This window comes from Hypomesus transpacificus, chromosome 9, assembly GCF_021917145.1.
Source record: "Hypomesus transpacificus isolate Combined female chromosome 9, fHypTra1, whole genome shotgun sequence".
In the NCBI taxonomy this organism is placed as follows: Eukaryota; Metazoa; Chordata; class Actinopteri; order Osmeriformes; family Osmeridae; genus Hypomesus; species Hypomesus transpacificus.
In genome coordinates this window covers 16,169,937-16,191,669 of record NC_061068.1, presented here as the reverse complement: position 1 = coordinate 16,191,669, position 21,733 = coordinate 16,169,937, and the positions used below count along the sequence as shown (strand labels likewise).

At 46.3% G+C, this 21,733-nt stretch overlaps 3 protein-coding genes across 3 annotated transcripts; 1 reads left to right on the top strand and 2 right to left on the bottom strand.

The window, feature by feature from the left end:
* Positions 1-36: 36 nt before the first annotated feature.
* zbtb40 (zinc finger and BTB domain containing 40) lies at positions 37-7,452 on the top strand. Its single transcript, XM_047025777.1, has 13 exons — positions 37-293; positions 951-1,116; positions 1,362-1,861; positions 1,997-2,226; positions 2,421-2,613; positions 3,366-3,791; positions 3,933-4,139; positions 4,297-4,461; positions 5,159-5,373; positions 5,471-5,630; positions 5,886-5,933; positions 6,226-6,449; positions 6,780-7,452. The coding sequence occupies exons 2-13, from the start codon at positions 968-970 to the stop codon at positions 6,972-6,974; spliced, it is 2,712 nt and encodes a 903-aa protein (XP_046881733.1). The 5' UTR covers positions 37-293; positions 951-967; the 3' UTR covers positions 6,975-7,452.
* Positions 7,453-7,725: 273 nt separating this feature from the next.
* Positions 7,726-11,611, bottom strand: LOC124471372 (probable transmembrane reductase CYB561D1). Its single transcript, XM_047025863.1, has 3 exons — positions 10,845-11,611; positions 10,487-10,524; positions 7,726-9,857 (listed from the first exon to the last, which is right to left on the bottom strand). Exons 1-3 carry the CDS (start codon positions 10,999-11,001, stop codon positions 9,357-9,359), a joined length of 696 nt encoding a protein of 231 aa, XP_046881819.1. The 5' UTR covers positions 11,002-11,611; the 3' UTR covers positions 7,726-9,356.
* A 2,426-nt stretch (positions 11,612-14,037) lies between these two features.
* atxn7l2a (ataxin 7-like 2a) lies at positions 14,038-21,712 on the bottom strand. The gene is made up of 10 exons (XM_047025782.1): positions 21,474-21,712; positions 20,283-20,351; positions 19,287-19,623; positions 18,593-18,846; positions 18,163-18,245; positions 16,817-17,037; positions 16,483-16,663; positions 16,038-16,159; positions 14,992-15,910; positions 14,038-14,639 (listed from the first exon to the last, which is right to left on the bottom strand). The coding sequence occupies exons 1-10, from the start codon at positions 21,601-21,603 to the stop codon at positions 14,622-14,624; spliced, it is 2,334 nt and encodes a 777-aa protein (XP_046881738.1). The 5' UTR covers positions 21,604-21,712; the 3' UTR covers positions 14,038-14,621.
* Between the last annotated feature and the right edge of the window lie 21 nt (positions 21,713-21,733).

The window sequence follows — 21,733 nt, the reverse complement described above, 5'->3', positions numbered from 1 at the left end:
CAGCCCTTATCACTTGCAGAGTGCAATAGAGAACAGGTAGCTCCGTTTATTCAGCGGTTTAAAAGCTTGTTACGTAAATAGGTGTTTTTCGTCAAGCGTATTCTCTTTTATCGGTCTTTTGTCTTTGGCCAGACAGGGTGCCAGTACGCATGCGCAGTTGGTAGGTTTTCTGACGTGAAAGTAGCCATAGAATCGCCATTTTCAAAACGCCGAAGCTTTATTGCGCTGTGAAAACACAGTTGTTTGTCATTTGAGTTTAAATAAAGAGACGGATAATTTGAATTACGTTAAAGGTAAAGAAAGCGATGCTTGCATGTGGAACTGCAGTGCTGAATTTCAGTGAAATATGGTCTCACGAACACTTAGCTCCTGTGCTAGTTTGTCATCTAATGTTGGAAAAGATTAGCAAGCTATGTCATTGACAGTAGCTACCTGCATTTGCTTGGTTTGCCAACCAGCTATTAGTCATTATAAATCCCCAAATTCCCCTTTCGACCAAAAGCAACGCTTGTTAAACTATAAGATTTAATTGAACAAGTCTCTTGACTCTTTGATTTATATATCACCTAAATTACGCTAAAGAGGTTCCAGAGTTCATAGTCCAAGGGGGCCAGAAATGTATTCACCTAGCCTCGTAACGCGACACTTGGCTCATTGTCTCGGTGCAAACTTGACATAACACGACCTTTGTCATAGACCAGGGGTGTCGAGCTCCGGTCCTCGAGGGCCGCTGTCCTGCATGTTTTAGATGTTTCCTTGATCCAGTTCACCTGATTCGAATGAATGGTCGTTATAACAACCCTTTTAATTGAATCAGGTGTGTTGGAGCAGGGAAACATCTAAAACATGCAGGACAGCGGCCCTCGAGGACTGGAGTGCGACACCCCTGTCATAGACATACCAAATATACAAAACTCATGTGCGTTGTCTGTATTCATTTCCCCTCTCAGACGGCTTGCAGAGAGCCATGGAGCTTCCTAACTACAGCAGACAGCTGATGCAGCAGTTGCTCTCCCTGAGGAAAGAGGGACAGTTTTGTGACTGCACCATCATGGTGGGAGACAACCCCCACCAAGCCCACAAACTGGTCCTGGCTGCAGCCAGTCTACTCTTCAGGTTCCTATGAGCTGTTTGACAAAGGAATTAAAAGTTTGCATTTGTGTTGATAAAAGTTGGCAATTTAAAAACAACCCAACCTTGCTTTGTACATGCACAGGTTATTGTTTTTTTGTAAATGCTAAAACAAGTCATTTAGTGCAACAGATAGATAATTCACCAAAGGTGTTTTATTCCCGCGTTTGAACAGAACACCTGAACAGCCTAACCCTCTAGAGCAAACACCTTCACTTTCCTTCTCGTAGGTCTCTATTGGAGGGCTCTGACAGCATCTCCATAGACACAACTGTGGTCTCGAACCAGGAGTTCTCCTGCCTTCTGGACATGGTGTACAGCGGAAAACTGCCGCCGGGAAAACACAACTTCACCCGCATCATCGCAGCTGCAGACAGCCTGCAGATGTTTGATGTAGCGGTGGGCTGCAAGAACATCCTCACCAGTCTGATGAAGCGGTCAACTACCACCTCACCCTCAACCACGTCGGTCACCATCCAGCCACAAGCTACGAATCTCCAGAGCCAGGGGGCTGAGATGATAACCTCTTCTAAAAAGGTTGCCCCTTCCCTAGCTAAGGATGAGGCCACGGTTGGCCCCTCTGGAGCTCAGATGAAAAGGGAGCAGGAGAAGGTGGAGGAAGGTGGGGCTTCAGTCGGGGGAGTAGATAAGGACCCTCAGGAGGTGGCCAAGGAAGAAAATGATGTATCCGCTTGTAAAAGACCACGACTACAACTCCCAGAATGCACAGGTAGGTTTCAATAAGTTAAGAAATCCATACAAATGAACAGTCAAAACTTTATTCCGATGCTTACGCTACACAAATCAAAATAATGTACACATGCAAAAATGAAGAGTGCATCTTACACGTAGTTATGACTCGCAGGACCTGACGAGTCAAATGCCCAGAGCAGCGTGTCTCCAGTTGGGGAGACCACATTGAGTGAGTCTGTAGAGGAGAAGGTCCAGCCGAGTGTGTCGGCAGGGGATGGGAATGGATCCAGCATCTTTCTGGAGCGCAACTTTGAGCTGATGGAGCTTCTCACTGAGCTGCCTTCCATCGCTGGGCTCCTGGCCCAGGCAGCCAGGACCTGTCTGGGGGAGGACGAGAGAGAAGTACGGACAGACACCTACATGGGACGACACGTGTGTCGTCTCCATACATACCTGTACTGTATACATGTATAGATTTGGCATGGTTGATTCTCTTTTGTTCTTGTTGGTATCTTGCCGGCCAAAGCCCCAAGCACAAACGCACACATCCTCTAATATAATGCCATTACTGCTACTGTATTTTGTATGGTTTACAGGTAGTGTGTAAGTGCTGTGAGATTGGAGACCCGGGTCTGACTGTACAGACGCTGATGGGGCAGGTCAAAGAGGGGGCTGTGAGTGAGGAGGGCCTAGAGTCCCTGCTCTACACCATCCAGGAGATGGCCCCCACTCCCTCCCTCCGACTGAGCCAGCTGCTGGTGGGGAGAGCTGGCGCACTGGACGCTGGAGGTAATGTATCATCCAGGGTATTTTTGGGTGTGTTTTGTATGTATGCTTTCACATACAATACGGTGTTGGTCATTATTCCATTCACAGTGAAATATATATATATTTTTTTTATCAAATAAACAGTGACAGTTTCACCTGGACATCTAAAATTCTTAAGATGAGGCTGTGGGTGCAGTTATTTAATCAATCTTAGATTAAATAAAGAGTTACAAATATTAAAAATAAAATTGAGGAACAGTGCAATTAGTAGTGCAGTCGCAGGTGCAAAAAACAAAAAACATTAGGTTATAATGTCCAAATGGCCTAGTAAAGTGAGTCAAGTGGCCTGGACGTGGAGGCTGTATTTGAGTCTGGCAGTGCGAGCCCTGGACCGCCTGCCAGACGGTGAGAGGTCAGACCGTTTGGGGGCTCGGTGGCTATAGTCCACTTTCCTGCAGGTGGTACGTATCCTGTAAGCCAGGTAAGTGTACTGTAGGTTAGGGATGGGTTCTATTGGTTAGGTACATGTCCTCTAGGCTAGGCACCCTGCTGCCTGCTGGCGGTTTGCAGTCTTCAACTCTTTTTACAGAGTCTTACAATCAAGCAGCTAGAGTACAATGCTGTGATGCATCCAGTGAGGATGCACTCAAGGGTGCATGTGTAGGATGTTTGGGGCCACGCTGAACTGCCGGTTCTGTGTTCTGCTCTGACCATGTCTACATGTTCAACAAACGATTTATATGGAATTCAATCTTGCTGGCGGGGCCTTCCAGACTCAGAGGTGGGATCACAGGAGACCCAACCCTGTTCCTCCAGCACTGCAGACGATGGCACCAACGAGGAAGAGGAAGGCAAGGAGAACAAAGCAGAAGACAGTGTTGAGAGAGACAACGGGGAACCGGCAGATGACGAGGATGACGGAGTGAGGAAAACCAAGGCCAAAGCGAAAGCCACCTCCTCCCAGCCCTACTCCTGTCGCTGGTGCTCCAAGGCCTTCGCCTACAAGTGTCGTCTGTTGGCCCACACCAAGAGCTGCTGCCTGAACCAGGAGGCCAAACAGCGGTGCCCGCACTGCCCAGAGGTGCTGCCCACTGTGCGGGCACTGCAGCGTCACAGCGCCCACGCTCACCCCGAGGCCGCCTGTGCCAAGAGGAAGGTGGTGTGCGACCTGTGTGGCAGGACCTTTGCCCACCCCTCAGGTTAGATATCAGCGAGCTTCACTAATGCAGTGTTTGGACTGGAAGCGCTTTGTGTATGTGCTGCCCAATGAATGTGGAACTAATCATTCTTAAAAGTCCCGTGTCCAGTGACTGCTGTTCTGTTTTTTATTTTTATTTTAGGTATGCTTTACCACAAGCGCACAGAACACTTTGAGGAGAAGCCATTTGCATGCGAGGAGTGCGGGGCCAAGTTTGCCGCCAACTCTTCTCTGAAGAACCATATGCGTCTGCACACGGGGGAGAAACCCTACCACTGCAAACACTGCGACATGAGCTTCAGTGTGGCCGCAGCACTGGCGTACCACACCAAGAAGAAGCACTCCGAAGGTTCAGCCTCGAACCCACACACATTTACTCGCCCGCATCCTACACATACTTTCACACGAATGCCGAACGACGTCATGCACACACACAATACACACAACCAGCTGCCCCAAAAGCGATTTGTTCGCCCTGATGTGTGTGTGTGCCTGTGTGTTTGTAGGGAAGATGTATTCATGTCAGTACTGTGAGGCTGTCTTTGCCCAGTCTATCGAGCTAACGCGTCATGTGCGAACGCACACTGGAGACAAACCGTACGTGTGCCGCGAGTGTGGAAAAGGCTTCAGTCAGGCCAACGGGCTCTCTGTCCACCTGCAGACCTTCCACAGTGAGTCCCACATACAGCCACACCCTCAGCGCTGGACACAGCTAAACGTTTTGTGTCTTTCACCTGCTCTGAGTTTTCTTTGATGTATTAGATAAAACACAACAGACATATTTAACCAATGCACACATACATTACATTTATGCATATATATTTCATATGTATTTCATAGTGCATATAGCAAGTGCAGCAAATCGAAGTGCATCATTCTAACAGCATATAGTGACTAGGAACGGTCTATATTTTACAAGACAGTGCAACAGCAGTATCATCTCATCTACAATACCGCATGATTCCATAGACTCAACGGAAAGTAATATCTCGAGTCAGTAGTACAAGACATATAACTTGCACAAGACATTTCATTTAATTATTACCACGAGAAGTTATGTACAGGTAAGTGCTGCTGGTTTTTCATTTGTGACACCGATGTCCTGTTTGGTTCGTCTGACCGTCTTCTGTCCTCTTCTTGTTTCTTTTTCACTCATGTTCTCTCTCACTCAAACTTGATTTCTCTTCCTTGTGCACTCTCTTTTTTGTTCTAACACTTGTCACTCTTCCCTTGTCATCCCTCCATCTCTTCCTCCTTCCTTCCCTCGCCAACTAACCTCTCCCTCTACCCTCTCACCCTTCTTCTCTTTCACCCTCTCACTCCATCCCTGTTTCCATTTCTCCCCCTCTCTCCCTTCCTCCAACTCAGACATCACAGAGCCCTATGACTGTCAGAAGTGTCGTCTGAGCTTCCCCTCTCTTGAGGATCACAGGAAGCACATCCAGGAGAGCCACCCTAAGGAGTTCCACCAGTGTCTCCTCTGCCAGAAGACATTCAGTAGCGCCGCCCTGCTGGACAAACACAAGGCCAGCCACACGGGCAGCAAACCTTTCAGCTGCAAAATCTGCCAGAAGTCCTACCAGGTAAGAGGACGATTTTTCCCATTCTTTCTTTATTTTATTGATCATGTTTTGTGTGACCAAACCCACACAATGACCCCTCCGTTCTCTCTCATCACAGCAACTGTCAGGCCTGTGGTACCACAACAGGACCACTCATCCGGAGGTGTTTGCGGGTCAGAGCCACAAGCAGCTAAAGACGCTGGTCCAGTGCAGCACCTGCCCCCGTTTCTTCCCCAGCCCGGGCAGCCTGGCCAAACACACGAGGGCCGATCACCCAGGTGAGGCCAACCACACCCCCACACAACCCCAGGAAAGGCTGTTTACAAGGTCAACAAACAAACAAGCCTCGTTCTTCAGTTTGAAAAAATGCACTCTAGCACAAAATGTCAGTATGTCTTGATGAAATTCATTCGGCCGATTTGACATGTTTGTTTTGTCTTTCGGAGGAAAATTCAAAACAGAACTTTCAGTGTGATAGGTTTTTAGTTTTTAGATTATTTTAAATCCTGTCAAATACTTCTGCATTTCTAAAGGCGTGACTGATGCTGACGGGCTGGTGATTGGATGTGACTTATCTTCAGGTGAGGGTTGGAATGTCCTACTGATATCATAAGTCTTTGACAATCTAATATTAATCATGTGTTGGATACACATTAATAGTTTGTCCATTAAAACATTTAACATGCATATTAAATACTAATCATTAATCTAATCTAACCTATGTGATGACAAAAAAACATAGGCTCATCATATTGTATCAAAAATTTGTATTAACATATGATATTGATAAATATACTAAACCTTGAACATCCTCTAGATTTATTGTGAATCTGTGTCTCTACATATAATTCACTCGACGTGTTCCTTCCCCAGACTCCAGCGCGGTGAAGTGCCCGTACTGCCCTGCTCTGTTCCCCAGCGAGGAGGAAATGCAGGAGCACGCCAGCAGTGAACACTTCAGCCAGGAGGGGGCAGCATTCGGCTGCTCTCTGTGCCCCCTGGTGTGCCCCTCTCAGCTGCAACTCCAGGAGCACTTCCTCTCCTGCCACATAGGGGCGCTACAGGACGGAGAAGAGGAGGCCTCCACATCTCAGACAGTAAAGCTTCTCAAGTTTTTTCTTAGCCATGTATTGCAGCCTACTTTTGAAACAGTGTAAGATTATGACATTATTTCCAACGAGAGGCAACATTGAAGGAAGGACACATTGTAAATAATGGCCGTGGTGTCTGTAGACACAAAGGTACATGACCCTGGATTTAGAGAATGTTCTTACTATGAATACTAATGTGATGCATTCATTTAGCAGACATTTGAGAATTTGAGCCTGTGACCTTTTGGTCTGCAGTCCAGTGGTTTAAGCACTGAGCCATACCCTTCATTGCTCCCTATACTAAAAATGTATACTTTGTCGTCCATAATCATTCAGATAAAAGAACGGGAAGATGATACCGAGCATCAGGGGATCTCTTTAGACCAATCCCAGATGGGCGGGTCCCCGCGGCAGGTGTACGTTGCCCTGGGAGACGGGGAGGGTGGCGAGACCCCAACAGAGGTGCTGGCTGTCAACGTGGAGGACCTGCTCAATGGAACAGTCACTTTCATCTGCAGGGATGGCCAGTGACCCTTGAACTTTGACCCTAAGCTCTGACTGAACAGTGTTTGTCGTCAGAGACGCGTGCCCCATCACAATCCTCATGGGAGGGTTCCTTCCTTGAGATCACCACAGATATTATGAATGGATCGGTGGAATCCTGCTTGAATACACAGCTTTTACCAAGCCACTGATACCTCTTTGGTTATTTTCCAAGGAAATATAAACCAATCTGAGAACATTTGACCACTGACAGTCGCTATTACAAGAATAACCTTCTTCAATCTTTCAGACATCATTGTACAGTATTTATGAAGCTATGGTATTGTGTGAGAGGGAAGCATGTGTGTCTAATAAACTTGATAATATTTCTAAAACACTGCTGGGTGCTGTACCAGTTAGCGTTCTAAATTTTGATTTTGGAAGATACAGCAATCATTCACTGTGTAAAACTGTGGCCCACTGACGGGCGGACTGGCCATCGGGAATACCGAGGGAAAAAAACATATGATGGAATTTCTTTGTAATCATCCAAAATAATGTATTAAAGTGTATATGGGTATTTTTCCAAGTAGGCCAATGACTGGTCGATATGTGCGATGCATTGAGTGGGCAATGCGCCGTGTTTTGAGTGGGCCGGTCTGACAGTAACTCCTGGGATGCTTTTTTCTCCTAGTCCTCCCCTACCCACTGATATGCTGAAATCTACTTTGATCAAATCATCATATTTTCAGATGATAGTCATGTTATTAGAGTCCCCAAATCAAAATGTACAACCACACAGCTACTATGACTTTATTGAAATATCCATTTCAACTGACTCACTTCACCACATGTCGTGCCCACAACTGGCTGATCTCCCCTCCTAAATACTCAGCTTGTGAAATCATTAAAAAGTTTCTAGATTCAGCCCTGAGTAGAACCAAACTGAAGGATATGCATGCTTAAACATAAATTATACTTTATACTGATTATCCTTGCAGGTCAAGTATAGCCAGGTTAGCCTAATTTGTATGAATCCGTCCACAATAAACTGCAGTAGTTCATATGAGGACAAACGCAAACATACCAAAAAAACTGGTCTGGATCTAAAAGTCTTCCATCCCATCAGCAACATTGTCAAAGGTACATGACCATAGATATACACGTTGTGTGCAATTTGAAAGCAATGCCATATTTAGATATCTGACCAATAACAAGGGATTCTGAATACAAAAATGTGTCAATCCTACCAATGACAGTAATTGAATGATTGAAATATCCCGCTTTCTAAAAAACTACCACAGGCATGATTGACACAAGACACGTTTTTCATTGGAAACCTCTTTATAACAGTTTTGTGTTTTGACCTTACTTTCCTTTTACAACCATGGATAATTAGTGGCCCCTTTAAGGAACAACATGTATTAAGGTATTTGTGTTAAACATTTTGGGAATAGACGCTGGCAAAGTGATCCACATGTTGCATACTTTCTGAGCAAGGGGTGATGGAAAGAACAAACGACAGAAATAGACACGAGACAGAGAACCCAAGGTGTCGTGCTGACAGCTCATAGGTACGATACATCCAATAGGTCCTAGTGCAAGAGCCAAGGGATTTCTTAGTTAGAAAAATAGGTCTGGCTTAGGATACGTTTTTGCTGGGAGAAGGTCAATACCTGACAGTGTTGGTTGTCACAAAGAATAAAATGTATGTAATAAAATGGTAGCTAGTTTAAAGACTGGGCACCCACTAAATATTTTGGGATAAAGGAAATATTTCTCTGCTTATAGAGCCTGTGGGTGTAGCTTGGGCGGCTAAATTACTCTTCTGCTGATCTCTGGAAAGACATTTGCAGTTGACGCCAAGTCCACATTTTAAAGACACACACTAAAAAACACTGGTTATCTCTTTTTCCCCAGAGATTCAAATGGAAAACGTTTGAATCTCCCTGTTTTAGAGAAAACCAGTCTTGTTACTGTATACAGTGCCCCTCTTTTGTTTGTTTGAATTGTGCAAAATGGCCTCTGAGGTAACAGGTGGAGCAGAAGACCTGACTTCAGTTACAATTCTATGTGTTCCAGTGCAGATTTTTCTATTACCTCATAGGACAGGTTAGCCATACAAGTTCTTCTGGATCCCCACACCCTGGTATTTATGTAAAAGTGCATCCAGAGCCAGCTACAGCTTTTTGTTTAGTACACTATGTACTGTGTGCAGGTGTGTGTGTAACAGGCTGTATGTTAGCTTTTTTGTAAATGTCAGAGCTGCCTTAAATGTGTGTACACATGGTGTGTCTGAGTTGCAAGTATGATTTTTTCAACAAACTTCTGCAACTAAGTCATCATTCATCCTTTTTAACGGAAGTAGTTGCCTATATCACCATCCACTTCAAAATATAGTGACTGATGATCCCTTCCCGAGGTGTCCTCCTATGTAGTGATCTTCTTGCGAGGCAGATAAGCATTCGTAATCTGATTCATCACCACCAGTCCTGGAAATAGCGGGAGCAGCACAAAGGCATACCACACCAACCCTTTCACTGTGGCCTGGAACCAATCAGTGAACACTGCTGCGACCACAGTAACCGTCGCCAGGAGATACACCACCAACCCACAGGTGGCATGGTAGAGCTTCAGCCTGGGTGGAGACGCTACCCTGAGTTGAGGTAAGAGAAGGCAGAGGCCACAGGCGGCTTGGAGCAAGGTGGCCGCCAGTGTCGCCACCCCCAGAAGGCTGTGCCAGGTGGCCAGATGGGGGCGCTCTGAGACGTTCTTGCTGGCGATCATGAAGCCCACGCCCGTCGTGGCTGCCACCAGGACCAGGGCTTGGAGAAACCAGTGCAGGCGGACTTTGCCCTTGCGCGACTTGAAACAGAAGGTGTTTCCTTCGGCTGAGAAGAGGAGGATGCCCTCGGTCATGCACAGGCAGTACTTGGGGGAGGAGAGGAGAGAGGTTAGCACACTCAAACATACAAGGTGTGTAGCTGTGTGTAAGGATACTGTATTTCTGAATACTATATACCCAGACAAAGAGGCTTGGAGCCTTGTTGTTTATTTGGGTTGCGAGTGTGTCCATTTTGTGGGGGGAGCAAGCGACCAAATGACGAAGGTGCATGGAAGACACAGATCATTTTAACATGCAGAATCAGAAAACAAAACTTTCTATTCACTGCAGCTATATAGTGTTACCCCTTTCAAATATATCAGCCCCTATATAAATGTATGCACCCAAAGTATTCTGGGTCACGTGTAATGGAATATCTGAGGATGACATAATTAGCCATGGGCAACGGGTGAACCTGCCTTTATTCCTTCTGTTCCTATCTATTATTCACAAAGGAGAGAAACAGAGGAGCGGAACGAAAGAGAAAAGGGAGGAGACGGGACAGAGAAAGGGAGGGTGGTGTCGAGAGAAAGGGAAGCTAGAGAGGATAAGAATGATACATAATTTATGTAGGTCTAGGATACCTTGGCCAGAATCTACACTCCTAGAAGAAGCAACAATCTTATTTTATTTCGGTCCACATCTGAACAACTCGTGGATAACAGTGTATACTCACAGCGATGGACATGCAGACTGGATGCCATGAGAAGAGACCTGCAATACAAATGCAATGAACTGTGTTTTTGTACTCAGTAAGGGGATGTATACCAATTAATAAGTGCTCTCAATGCCAGTTGTGGCTGCGATGACATCCAACATTTCTAACCCTATGCAGCTTTTGACCAACACCAAACACAACTGAATACAATGCGTAGTCAAAAATACATCAGATGTTGGTACTGAGAGCGAGTACAATTACAGTTTGAGTCTCTGTCAAGGTCTGCACTGCGATAAAGCGGGCGGGATGTTGACCATGCTCGTTAAACATGCTTATGCTACAAAGACCAGTAGCACATACGTAAAACAAAACTCACTTGTTCCAGGACGGGACAGTAGCGAAATCAGAATGGTCAGACCCAAGGCAATGACATGCGCAGCGATGACCGAGACTCTTCGCATCCACACGTAAAGCCAGAACTCGCTCATAACCAGCCCCTCGCCGACCGGGCTGTACTCGATATCGACCCGCATCGCCTCTGTTGCTCAGGCTACCTCAAGGGTATTCTTGCAGGCTTTGCAATAGTTGAGCCGAAAGCATTTATAGTATTGCAGTGTTGCAGATACAGGTCCATCATTTTTTTAAGTGCATTTGTTAAATGTATTCAAATGCAGTCTATGAACATATTAACATCAAACATAATGGGAAATTTGTCAAAACGAAATATTAGATGGGACACCGTAATAATTTACGATTCAAAACGATTATATCGGATGGTGAATAGTATATTCACTGGATTAGTAGGCAATGAAAATCCTTTTCGGTTCCAAGATTCGGCTACCCGACGACAGCGAGTGTTCTGCTCTTGACCTGCACAGAGCCTAAAGAAAACGCGTAGACTGAATTAGATATATCCACAAATCTCAGGCTATACCGTAGAGAACGAAACCAGCAAACTGGTTGTCTTCATTCATCCTGTGTACGAAATCTGATATTGTTTCAAGATCAGGTGGGCCGTTGACTTTACTTCCGGGATTGTAAGAGGAGTCTTACCGTGCGTGTCCACTACAGCGGAGCGGAGCGGCGCTGAGCGTCGGCTTCCAATCCATTTTCAATGAAACCGGGCGTTGACACTCGCGTACGCTCTCACAATGCCCCTACACGAGCGTCAACGCCCGGTTTCATTGAAAATGAATTGGAAGCCGACGCTCCGCGCCGCTCCGCGCCGCTCCGCTGTAGTGGACACGCATGGTTAGGAGGCGCGTTTAGAAAATGGCAACGTCACTGACTCTCCCGTCAGATTAGGCAGGCATCTATTAACGATGTTTAGCCGCATCATAAACAATTGTTCTCGCGGAAAGCGACTTCCCCCAGCACACGCCCTACCGCCGATTGACGTAGCCTAAGCTACTTTAAGGACATTCTTGCCATTTATCCTAGGTGTCATTTCGGGTATCACTTATGTTGGCTTTACTTTATATTTATTTTATTCTACAAACCTGCCCCCTTAGTATTAGTTAGACTTTGCACCTTTAGTATAGTAGTTAGACTTGCTTAAACTTACACCACTTATTTAAGATTTACTCGTATATATGCACCCTCCTGCCAAAGTAAATTCCTTGTCTGTGCAAACTTTCATGGCGATTAAAACCCTTTCTGATTCTGAACAATTGGGAGTTCTGTAGAGTAGGCTACATAAAGTATTCTAGAATTCTTTGATTTGGCACAAAAAAAGTAATTCCATGAGCAAATCTCCCTTTCACAGCCATATCCAACAGGTCAACCGTGGTTACCATAAGGCTATACTACTATAGCATGATTCACACTACAAGATAATACACCACAATCTATGGAATTCAGGACAAAAAAAGGTAGCCACATTTGATGTATATAAACAGTGCCCTCCAAAAGTATTGGAACAGTGAGGCCAATTCCTTTATTTTTGCTGTAGACTGAAAACATTTGGGCTTGACATCAAACGATGAATGTGAAACCAGAGATCAACGTTTCAGCTTTTATTTCCAGGTATTTACATCAGGATCTGATGCACAAATTAGAAAATATCACCTTTTTGTTCGAACCCACCCATTTGTCACGTGAGCAAAAGTATTGGAACATGTGACTGACAGGTGTGTTTTGTTGCCCAGGTGTGTCCTATTACATACATTATTCAATCAATAAATACCACTGAATGTCTACACTCAGGTTCAGATTGGGTAAGATAGGTTTTGTCTATGCAGACTGTATTCAGAGGTGAAAACAACATGAAAACCAGAGCGCTGTCTTTGGGTGAAAAACAAGCAATTGTGAGTCTTAGAGAAGATGGAAAATCAATCAGAGCCATTGCAGAAACATTGGCCATAGCCAGTACAACCATTTGGAATGTCCTGAAGAAGAAGAAAACTACTGGTGTACTAAGTAACAGACGTCGAACAGGTAGACCAAGGAAAACATCAGCAGTTGATGACAGAAACATTGTGAGAGCTGTAAAGAAAGACCCTAAAACAACTGTTAGTGAGATCAGCAACAACCTCCAGATGGCAGGAGTGAAGGTATCACTATCTACTGTTCGCAGAAGACTTCATGAACAAAAGTACAAGGGCTACACCAGAAGATGCAAACCACTCATTAGCAAGAAGAATAGGAAGGCCAGGCTGGAATTTGCCAAAAAGTACAGAGATGAACCTCAAAAATTCTGGGACAAAGTTTTATGGACTGATGAGACAAAGATTAACTTTTACCAAAGTGATGGAAAGGCTAAAGTTTGGAGAAAGAAAGGAACTGCTCATGATCCCAAACACACAAGCTCATCTGTGAAACACGGTGGAGGTAATGTCATGGCTTGGGCTTGCATGGCTTCTTCTGGGACGGGCTCATTAATCTTCATTGAGGATGTAACACATGATGGCAGCAGCAAAATGAACTCGGAAGTCTACAGAAACATTTTGTCTGCCAATTTAAGGAAAGATGCAACCAAACTGATTGGCAGAGCCTTCATCATGCAGCAAGATAACGACCCAAAACACACTGCCAAAACAACAAAGGAGTTCATCAGGGGCAAGAAATGGAAGGTATTAGACTGGCCAAGTCAATCTCCAGACTTAAACCCTATAGAGCATGCATTTTACCTGCTTAAGAGGAGACTGAAGGGAGGAACCCCACAAAACAAACAACAACTGAAAGAGGCTGCAGTGAAAGCCTGGGAAAGCATCAAAAAGGAAGAATGCAAAAGTTTGGTGACGTCAATGGGTCACAGACTTGCTGCAGTTATTGAAAGCAAAGGATTTGCAACTAAATATTAAGTCTTATTCACTTAAATATGTTTTAAGTATATCTGTTCCAATACTTTTGATCACATGACAAATGGGTGGATTCAAACAAAATGTGATATTTTCTTAGTTGTGCATCAGATCCTGATGTAAATACCTGGAAATAAAAGCTGAAACGTTGATCTCTGGTCTCACGTTCATTATTTGATGTCAAGCCCAAATGTTTTCAGTCTACAGCAAAAATAAAGGAATTCGCCTCACTGTTCCAATACTTTTGGAGGGCACTGTATATTACTTAAAAATGTAATTAATATTTCTTGAGTTGACATTCCTTTTCCCACATTTGAGACAAGTGTTTCTATTATGAGTAGTCTGATATCTGAACATTTCTGTATAGCCTATATAAAAGCCTGTCACGATAGGAAAAAAGTGATATTCAAGTGTAAAGGATACTTTTAATCCGTTTTTTTTTTTTTTTAAACAAACATTCATTTAGCAGCATAACCAGAAGGTCTTGAGGTATTTCTAAATGCATACACAAAAATTCACTTGTCCACTTTCTCACCCCCCTCCCCTCACACTCACACATAACCATTGCAAAGTCAGTGACACACATCCCAACATCTGATTCAGACACTGAACTCCACATTCTGGAACGCATACTGTATTGATTGTGCGCATGTGCACGCACACATCCACAAGACGCACACACTCACATCTAGGCTTCAACAGACATCTGAAGGCATACATACGCAATGTTGTTCTGAGAACCATGACACCAAACACACACTCACACATTCTCTCCAGTCCTGTTGCCACAGTCAGAGGCAAGGTGTGGGACTATGCAGAGCTGGCTCCCTTAGTGGCTTGTAAGGCAGGCACACTTAATGGTGCAATTTTGGCTGTTGGGAAGAGGAGAGATGGAAGTCAGCAAGAAGCTCTTCTATAGTGTGAACAATGGAAAGGACCAAAAATTCAAACAGAATGTTCCTTAAATTCTACACTTAAACGTTCCTTTTGTTTGTTGTGTGAATAGGCAGAAGTAAAAAAAAAAAAAAAAAGTGGTCAGGACAGACCAAACTGCCCTATTCTTTTCAATGAAAGCCAACTATTGAGGCAGAATCTATGCAAAGACTCGTACATCATAGATCTTATTGTCTCTAGTCTAAACTACTTCCAGGACAAATAATGCTTTAAGAAAAACTGAGGTATGCCGAACTATGCTTTGGTGGCCTCCTACCCCTTCAGACCCACCTTCTGTGTACCCAGTTTCTTCTCCACCCCTCCGGGCAACACCCCCCCTTTACTGTCCTTCCAGGGGTAGAAGTTGGAGCGAGGAGAGGTGGAAGAGGAGGAGGGTGGGCGGTGCGAGGGCTTGGCAGGGGGCGAGGGCTCACCGTTGTTGCCCCCCTTGCGTTTTTTGACCAGTCCCCTGTGCTCGTAGCCCCCGCCTCCCCCCCGCACGTGCAGTCCTGAGTCCCCTCCTCCCGGCCCTGCTCGGCTGTGGGAGTTAGTCGGGGTGGCCTCAGGGGGCGAGGAGTGAGTCGACGAGGCGGAGGAGTGTGTCCTTTTGAAGGCCCAAGCCGCCGCAGACGGCGAGTGAGATTCCGAGGGGGAGGGCTGGGGGCGGAGCTTCCCCCCGGGGGAAAGTGTGCCGTTGGTCTGGCCGTGAGGAATGGTGGAGGGGGCGGCGGCCTTGGGGGTCACCGAGGACGAAGAAGAAGGGGGCCTGCCTCGGTCTTGAGGGATGATGCAGTTCCTGTCGGGTCCCGAGTGCTCGCCTTCCTGCGATGACGCCTTGCGCTTGCGGAGCGCGGCGGCTGCAGCGGCGGCAGCCTCCTCTCGGAGGCGGAGCATCTGTTTGCTGGGGCGGCCCACCGGGTTCTTGGGCCTTCCAGGACCTGTCTGACGCACAGCTGGTGTCACGGGGGCCACAAGCTGGCCACTAGAACTACCAGAGTTTTCTGATTGACTAAGGGTAGTGGTGGAGAGATGACCACGTGGTTCCCTCGCTGGTCCGAGAGAGATGGAAGTCCTAAGGGACGAACTCATGTGACTTCCTGTCCTGACTTTAGAATGCAGAGAGGACAAACAGGAAGAGGAGGGAGAAGAGGAGGGAAGTGTCTTGGTCGAGGGGCTGTGGGACTGAAGGTCTGTGGCTTGAGGTATTTTCCTAACAGGAACAAAAGAAATGATCTCAATTAAAGAGGGATACACTTTTTTTCTGCTACATTACATTGTAATCAACTTCCTTAGCAGACACTTATTTATTTTATTGTTTTGACCAATAGTAGTCTTACTTCCAGAGATGGCCACTGAGGTGTTGCTCAACCATGTTGTTGAGCGCTGACCGCAGGTGGTGCAGTCTCCGGTCGAAGGTGTACACGCCATGGCCCAGTGCATGGCTGCCAAAAGAGCAACGCTGGAGAGAGGAAAATGCAGGTTGTAACACGTAGTTTATACCACACATACGGATTGGCCAATGGGGTTCCCTGACACAATAAAGACCCGTTTGTAATATGAGCACTCCGGTATTGTAACCGTGGCATTTTAAACTACATTTCTTAAATGTGTTATCCATGCCTCCTTCTGAGAAGACGTTAGAGGACAAACAGTTTTCTCCCATTTGACCTCGACTGTGAGGAGTGAGGTTATTAAAAGTAAAGCACACGACTTAAGGATCAATGTAGAGATAGCCTAGTTCTACAAAGACTTTTCAATGATATTGCACAAGTGTCTCCTTACCGCCAGTGGTTTGGGGTGCGTGGCAGAAGACGGATACTCGGCAAGCTCGTCGGAACCGTCCGCCTCACTCTCGTCACTGGAGATGCGTCCGTAGGTGAGGGGCGACAGGGCGCCAACACCGCTCTCTTCCTGCCTAGGCTTGTCTTCCTCCAGGGCACTCTCTGAAGATGTCCTGGAACGACTAACACACACATACACATTTTCAATGCAGTGATACTGTTTACATCATCACTGTTCTTGAAAATGGGTCCTGGTTATCAGGAATTCCCTGAAGATGGAAGGTGAATCCCTTATGGGATGGATCACCCTAAACTATTATTATAAATTCCCCTACCTGAAGGCAGGGCAGTTGGTAAGGGGTCTCCTGCAGTGTGGGGCTCCTGAATAGTCCCTGTCCCTGGGTGTCTCCGGGCTGGGAGAGCGCCCCCTGCCCCCCCCGTCCGAGACAGGACCGCCCCTCTCACGGATCCTGGCCCCTGTCTTCAGTTCAGCGACCAGCTGGTTAAAGTTCTTACTCCGGCCAACCACCTTCCTACGCTGGTGGATGGAGTGAATCTGTGGAGGGCAGATGAGACCAGGAAGAAAGGGTGAGCAGAAGCTCAATAATCTTAGAACACTGGAGATATGGCAACATTCTAAAGAGAGTTGACCAAACTAAAACCTTCCAATTCCACAAAATGGAAGATGGAACACTAATAGCTTATTAGTGCTGATATAAATCAAGTGGAAGTACATCAAGTTTAACAGTGAGAGTAATACTGTCCACTAAACTCCTCGTCACATCTGATGCACAGATGGGTCTCAACACAACGTGGGATTTCATTAGCATGTTAATAGTGCCGCGACAGACACATAAGCCAAGCAAAATCTGATCTGCTCTACAGCAGCCGACATAGCCGTTAAATAATAGCTAGACAGGCAAAGATTACAATTGCATTATTTGTACCAAGGCTGGAAGCATAAGAAGTTGTTGCCTACACGTTTATGTCGTTTTTAATGAAGTTCTCAGTACATGGAGCGAATTGGGCCACTTTGTACCTTTTGTTTGTGCAAACATAGTACCCACAGCAAACCACAATGAGACGTGAAGTAAGAAAATGAACAAGAACACTTTGTACAACTCTAGGCATCAAGACACATGCGTGAGGGATGCTCTTTTCTTCTTGTACTTCCTTTCCTCCTACCATTTCCTGTGATTCAGTCCATCCTGTCTGTCCACAGCTGTACGTCGTCTTTCACTTTCAGACGTACACACGTTCCTGCCGCTCTACTACTCTACAGATGCTCAACGACTTGTCACCCTGACATATGAATCAACACAGTGTTTAGTCATGTAAACATAGTTTAAAAAAAGGACTGGAGTGTAGCTAGTCAAATGCAGGAGTTTAGGACAGAGAAAGTATTACAAATTGGGAATGTGACTCAGGTGCAGGTCAAGCAAAAAGCAAGCACTCCACAATCATCACCCCTTTCATCAAAAGTGCCTTTGTGTCATGGATAAAAAATACTTGCTGGAAAATTTAACTAGCAGTGTTTTCTAAAAGGATAGTCTGACATGTTATCATCACTTGCAGCCTTGGGTCTGGGACCAGTGGCCCTGCTACAGTTCTGTTAGCTTTTTGTTTACTAACAGGAGGAGGGTAAGGAGGAAAGCCTGATGGCCAGATGAGACGAGCTTACATTGCAGGTCAGCAGACGTGTGCAGACTTTCTTCCTTTCGGGGTCCAGGACTCCACAGTGCTTGTCTAGGTCACATTCTCTCCCTGAGGGAGGGAGTGGTGGGGGGACGACAACCAGGGAGAGTCAGGACTGATTTGGGTGTCTCAGAAATCACATGTCACAAGTCAAGTCATTTTGTTATTGCAACATCTCTGGCTGGGTCAAATAAGGGCTAAATGTGAATGTAAATGACTAAATGTAAGGACATGCTTAGCACCAGAGAGGCTAGCAACTGAGACATGAGTCTTTAATTCCTGTTCCTGTAAAACCAGAATTACCAGGGAATGTAACAGGAAGCAACCTGTTTGAACTCACACCACTATTCATCCACATATGTAATGTGGGCTCACATTCAAAAGCTTATTTTTATTCTATGGCCATTTGTACTCACTGGAGGCCACTTTGTTGTAGGGTCTGGGGACTCGGTGATGCCCTTGGAGGGAAGGGGCCGAGCAGGACTCCTTTCTTTGGGAGGGGACCCTGTCGCTGGGAGAGGGTCGTCCAGGCGGGGTACCCCCGTGTGGCCAGGGAGGGTCTCTGAGGGAGGGGGGCGGGGTGCTCAGCGGGGGCTCAGCAGGCGGGGGCTGCTTGAAGATGGGGGACTCCGATTGGCTGCCGTGGGAGGACTTGTCCAGAGGGGAGTGGCTGAGAAGCGGAAAAAAGGAGAGGTTGAAATACCTGGCAAATCTGGGACGGTCACATGAAACGTTCAACCTTGCGAAACCCCCCCTCCCTCTTTCGCAGTACTTTACTGTATGTAACGGGTTTGTAACAGACGTGGTCTTGCAAGCTCCGTCAGAGGTATCTGACCAATGGTTACTCCCACGGGGAGTCGAACCTGCCACCTCTCGACTTCCAAGTGCAACCACAACCAAATACGCCAAAGAACAGCTAGCTATTCATTGACGCGGGTGGCCCATTACATACCTTAGGAGTGAGTTTCACCGATTCACACCGGTTACATGTACATACTCCTCATCATTTCTCTCTATTGTCTCCCTCCATCACATCTTCTCTCCACCACGTCCTTCTATTCAATCCCCAAATTCCTCCCTTCACACCGTTTGTCATTTCGCCCATCTTACCGAACTCCCTCCTTGCCAGTCTTGGAGTGTCTGTATTGGGGGGGGGTGGACGGGGAGGGCGGAGCTGCCCGAGGCGGCCCCGATCCCTGGCTCCGCCCGTCCCAGGAAGAGGAGGAGGCCGAGTTGGTGTGGGCGGACGACGGGGAGTGGCCGTGGCGGGGCCGCTGCTGTTGGGCAGACGGCGGGGAGCGGAGGCGAGCGTAGAGCTTGCCCAGGTGTCCGTGTCGCCTCTCACAGTGCTTCTCAAAGGCCTGGGGCTTGACCACCTGGCTGCAGTGGCTGCACACCACCAGGTAGAAATCGTCCTGACCCGGATAGTGGCCAAAAATGGACATGTCTGATAGGACAAGAGGTATGATGAAATGAGTTAAGTGAAGAGGAGGATGAATGGGCTATGGGAGAAGGTGTGCTGTATAACAAACTTGAGGCACACATGCTGTAGGTTAGGGCAGGTGTACAGGTTTGCTCTGCAGGTTAGTGTAGGAGTATTCAAGCACACATGCACAACAATGCTGTGCAGACAATATGTATATCCCTTTAAATAATTTGCCTGTCCAATCTGACAAACACAAATGTACACACCAGGGAGCGTCTGTCTGACAGATGCTGCTGCAGACTGCCAGCCTGGTTGCCAGAGGGCACAACAGTCTACAGACTTAAACACGCCCCCCCCCCCCCCCCACGCACACACACACACTCCCTTCCCCTGTGCACACCCTTCCTCAGCCCTGTCTAAGAGCTCCCCATTTGCCACTCTCGCCTGGGAAGGCTAACAAGTGGAGTCTGAGCTAGGGTTACTCTTGATTGTAGTCAATTCATCAATCCATCTCTCACACACAAACACAAAGAGACACTGTTGTGGCAAGCATATGCACATGTATATGTACCAAAGTCAGGTTTGTAGAGAACTGAAAGAAAAAAACTGTACAACATATCAGATTGATTGTAGATGACAAATAATACAAAGTGTCGCCTCAGCAGTGTACCATAACTTACCCTCCTTCCGGAGTGACATGGCCTCAGCAGATTTCTTTCCATTCTTGTTGCAGTCTTCCACTTCGTGCCCTAGAACACACATACACGCAAAACGCATATTGGACAAGACAATAAACCAGACTAAAATCCAAGACCTTCGTCTCATTTGACTTCAGTGGATAGGCATCTCCTTCCTATTAGGGCTGCTGATGTGACACACCTGCTCCTTGAGGAGGAGGTCAGGATAACAAGGGAAATAAGCTACATGTGGATGGACCCAAGTAGATGATGTAGAACCTAGACTGTTTCTACATCATTTTCGATAATTAGAACTTGAGACAGCTTCCTTAATGACGGGCTAATGAGTCATGGCTTAACAATAGCGCTGGGGCACGTTATAACTGGTTCAAGGAGGACCACATATGCAACTGTTGTAAAAGGAAATGTGGCTGTCCCTCATGATCCTGGATATGAAGTGCGCCTGTACAGTCTGTATCTGTATCCTATGAGGGGGACAGAGAGTTTATATTAAAAGTTAAGTGAAGAGTGCCACTTGAAGAGACGCCAGACAATGAGTGCGTGTACACACTTGGAGCGTTATGGGGAAACACAGTGTCGTTTTAAAATACAAAGATATGAGTATTTGTGCTTTTAATTCGATGTTTTGTAAGCATTTATTGTATTCGTAGACGACACGAGCATTAGATTATGGAATACACCTCACACACCCCGAATTGAGATCAAAAGCTAGGCTAGCATTTACATGGTGGTATCAGCATCAGACTCCTCCTCCGTCGCCGGTATCCTGCTGTTAGCATTACTAGCTAGCTTGCTAGCTCTCCATGGCAAGAAGTTGCTCGCCCAACCATCCCCATGTATAAGCTGCCTTCCGCTTTTGGGCCACAAACTGTTTAGCTTCATACATTGCTATATAAGCATAACTAGATGATGCCATGACATTTTTTACATACATTTCATTAGGAGACAATATAGGCCGTAAAAACAATTTTATTACTTATTTTTTTTAAGACACCGTATGCGCTAGGACCTGGGAGAGAGAGCAACATGTTATCCACCCAGCGCTAGGACCCAGCAGGGTCTTTGTTTGGGTAACATGGTTAGCGCTGCCATCCGTTTCCACGAAAATAAACCTCTATCTTTCGGTTAATTCGCGCAATCTCGCGCAATATCGATGACATAATACTCCCTTACCTTCCGATGCGGTCACACCGGCTCGTTCGGCCCAGGCACTCCAGCTTTGCCCCACGAAATCATCGAGACTAGGCACCCGCCGTTCCAGAGCAGCCATTACTTTTACTGCGCGTTCACGTACCGCCATCATCACTGCGCGGCAAGTGACTTACGTCATATCTCGCGCTCCCGACAGTATGGGAACCGAAAGGAAGTACCTGCGTGCGCGTTCAAGAACCACCCACACGCGCAGCGTGAGGAAGGGGGAACGCTGATTTGCA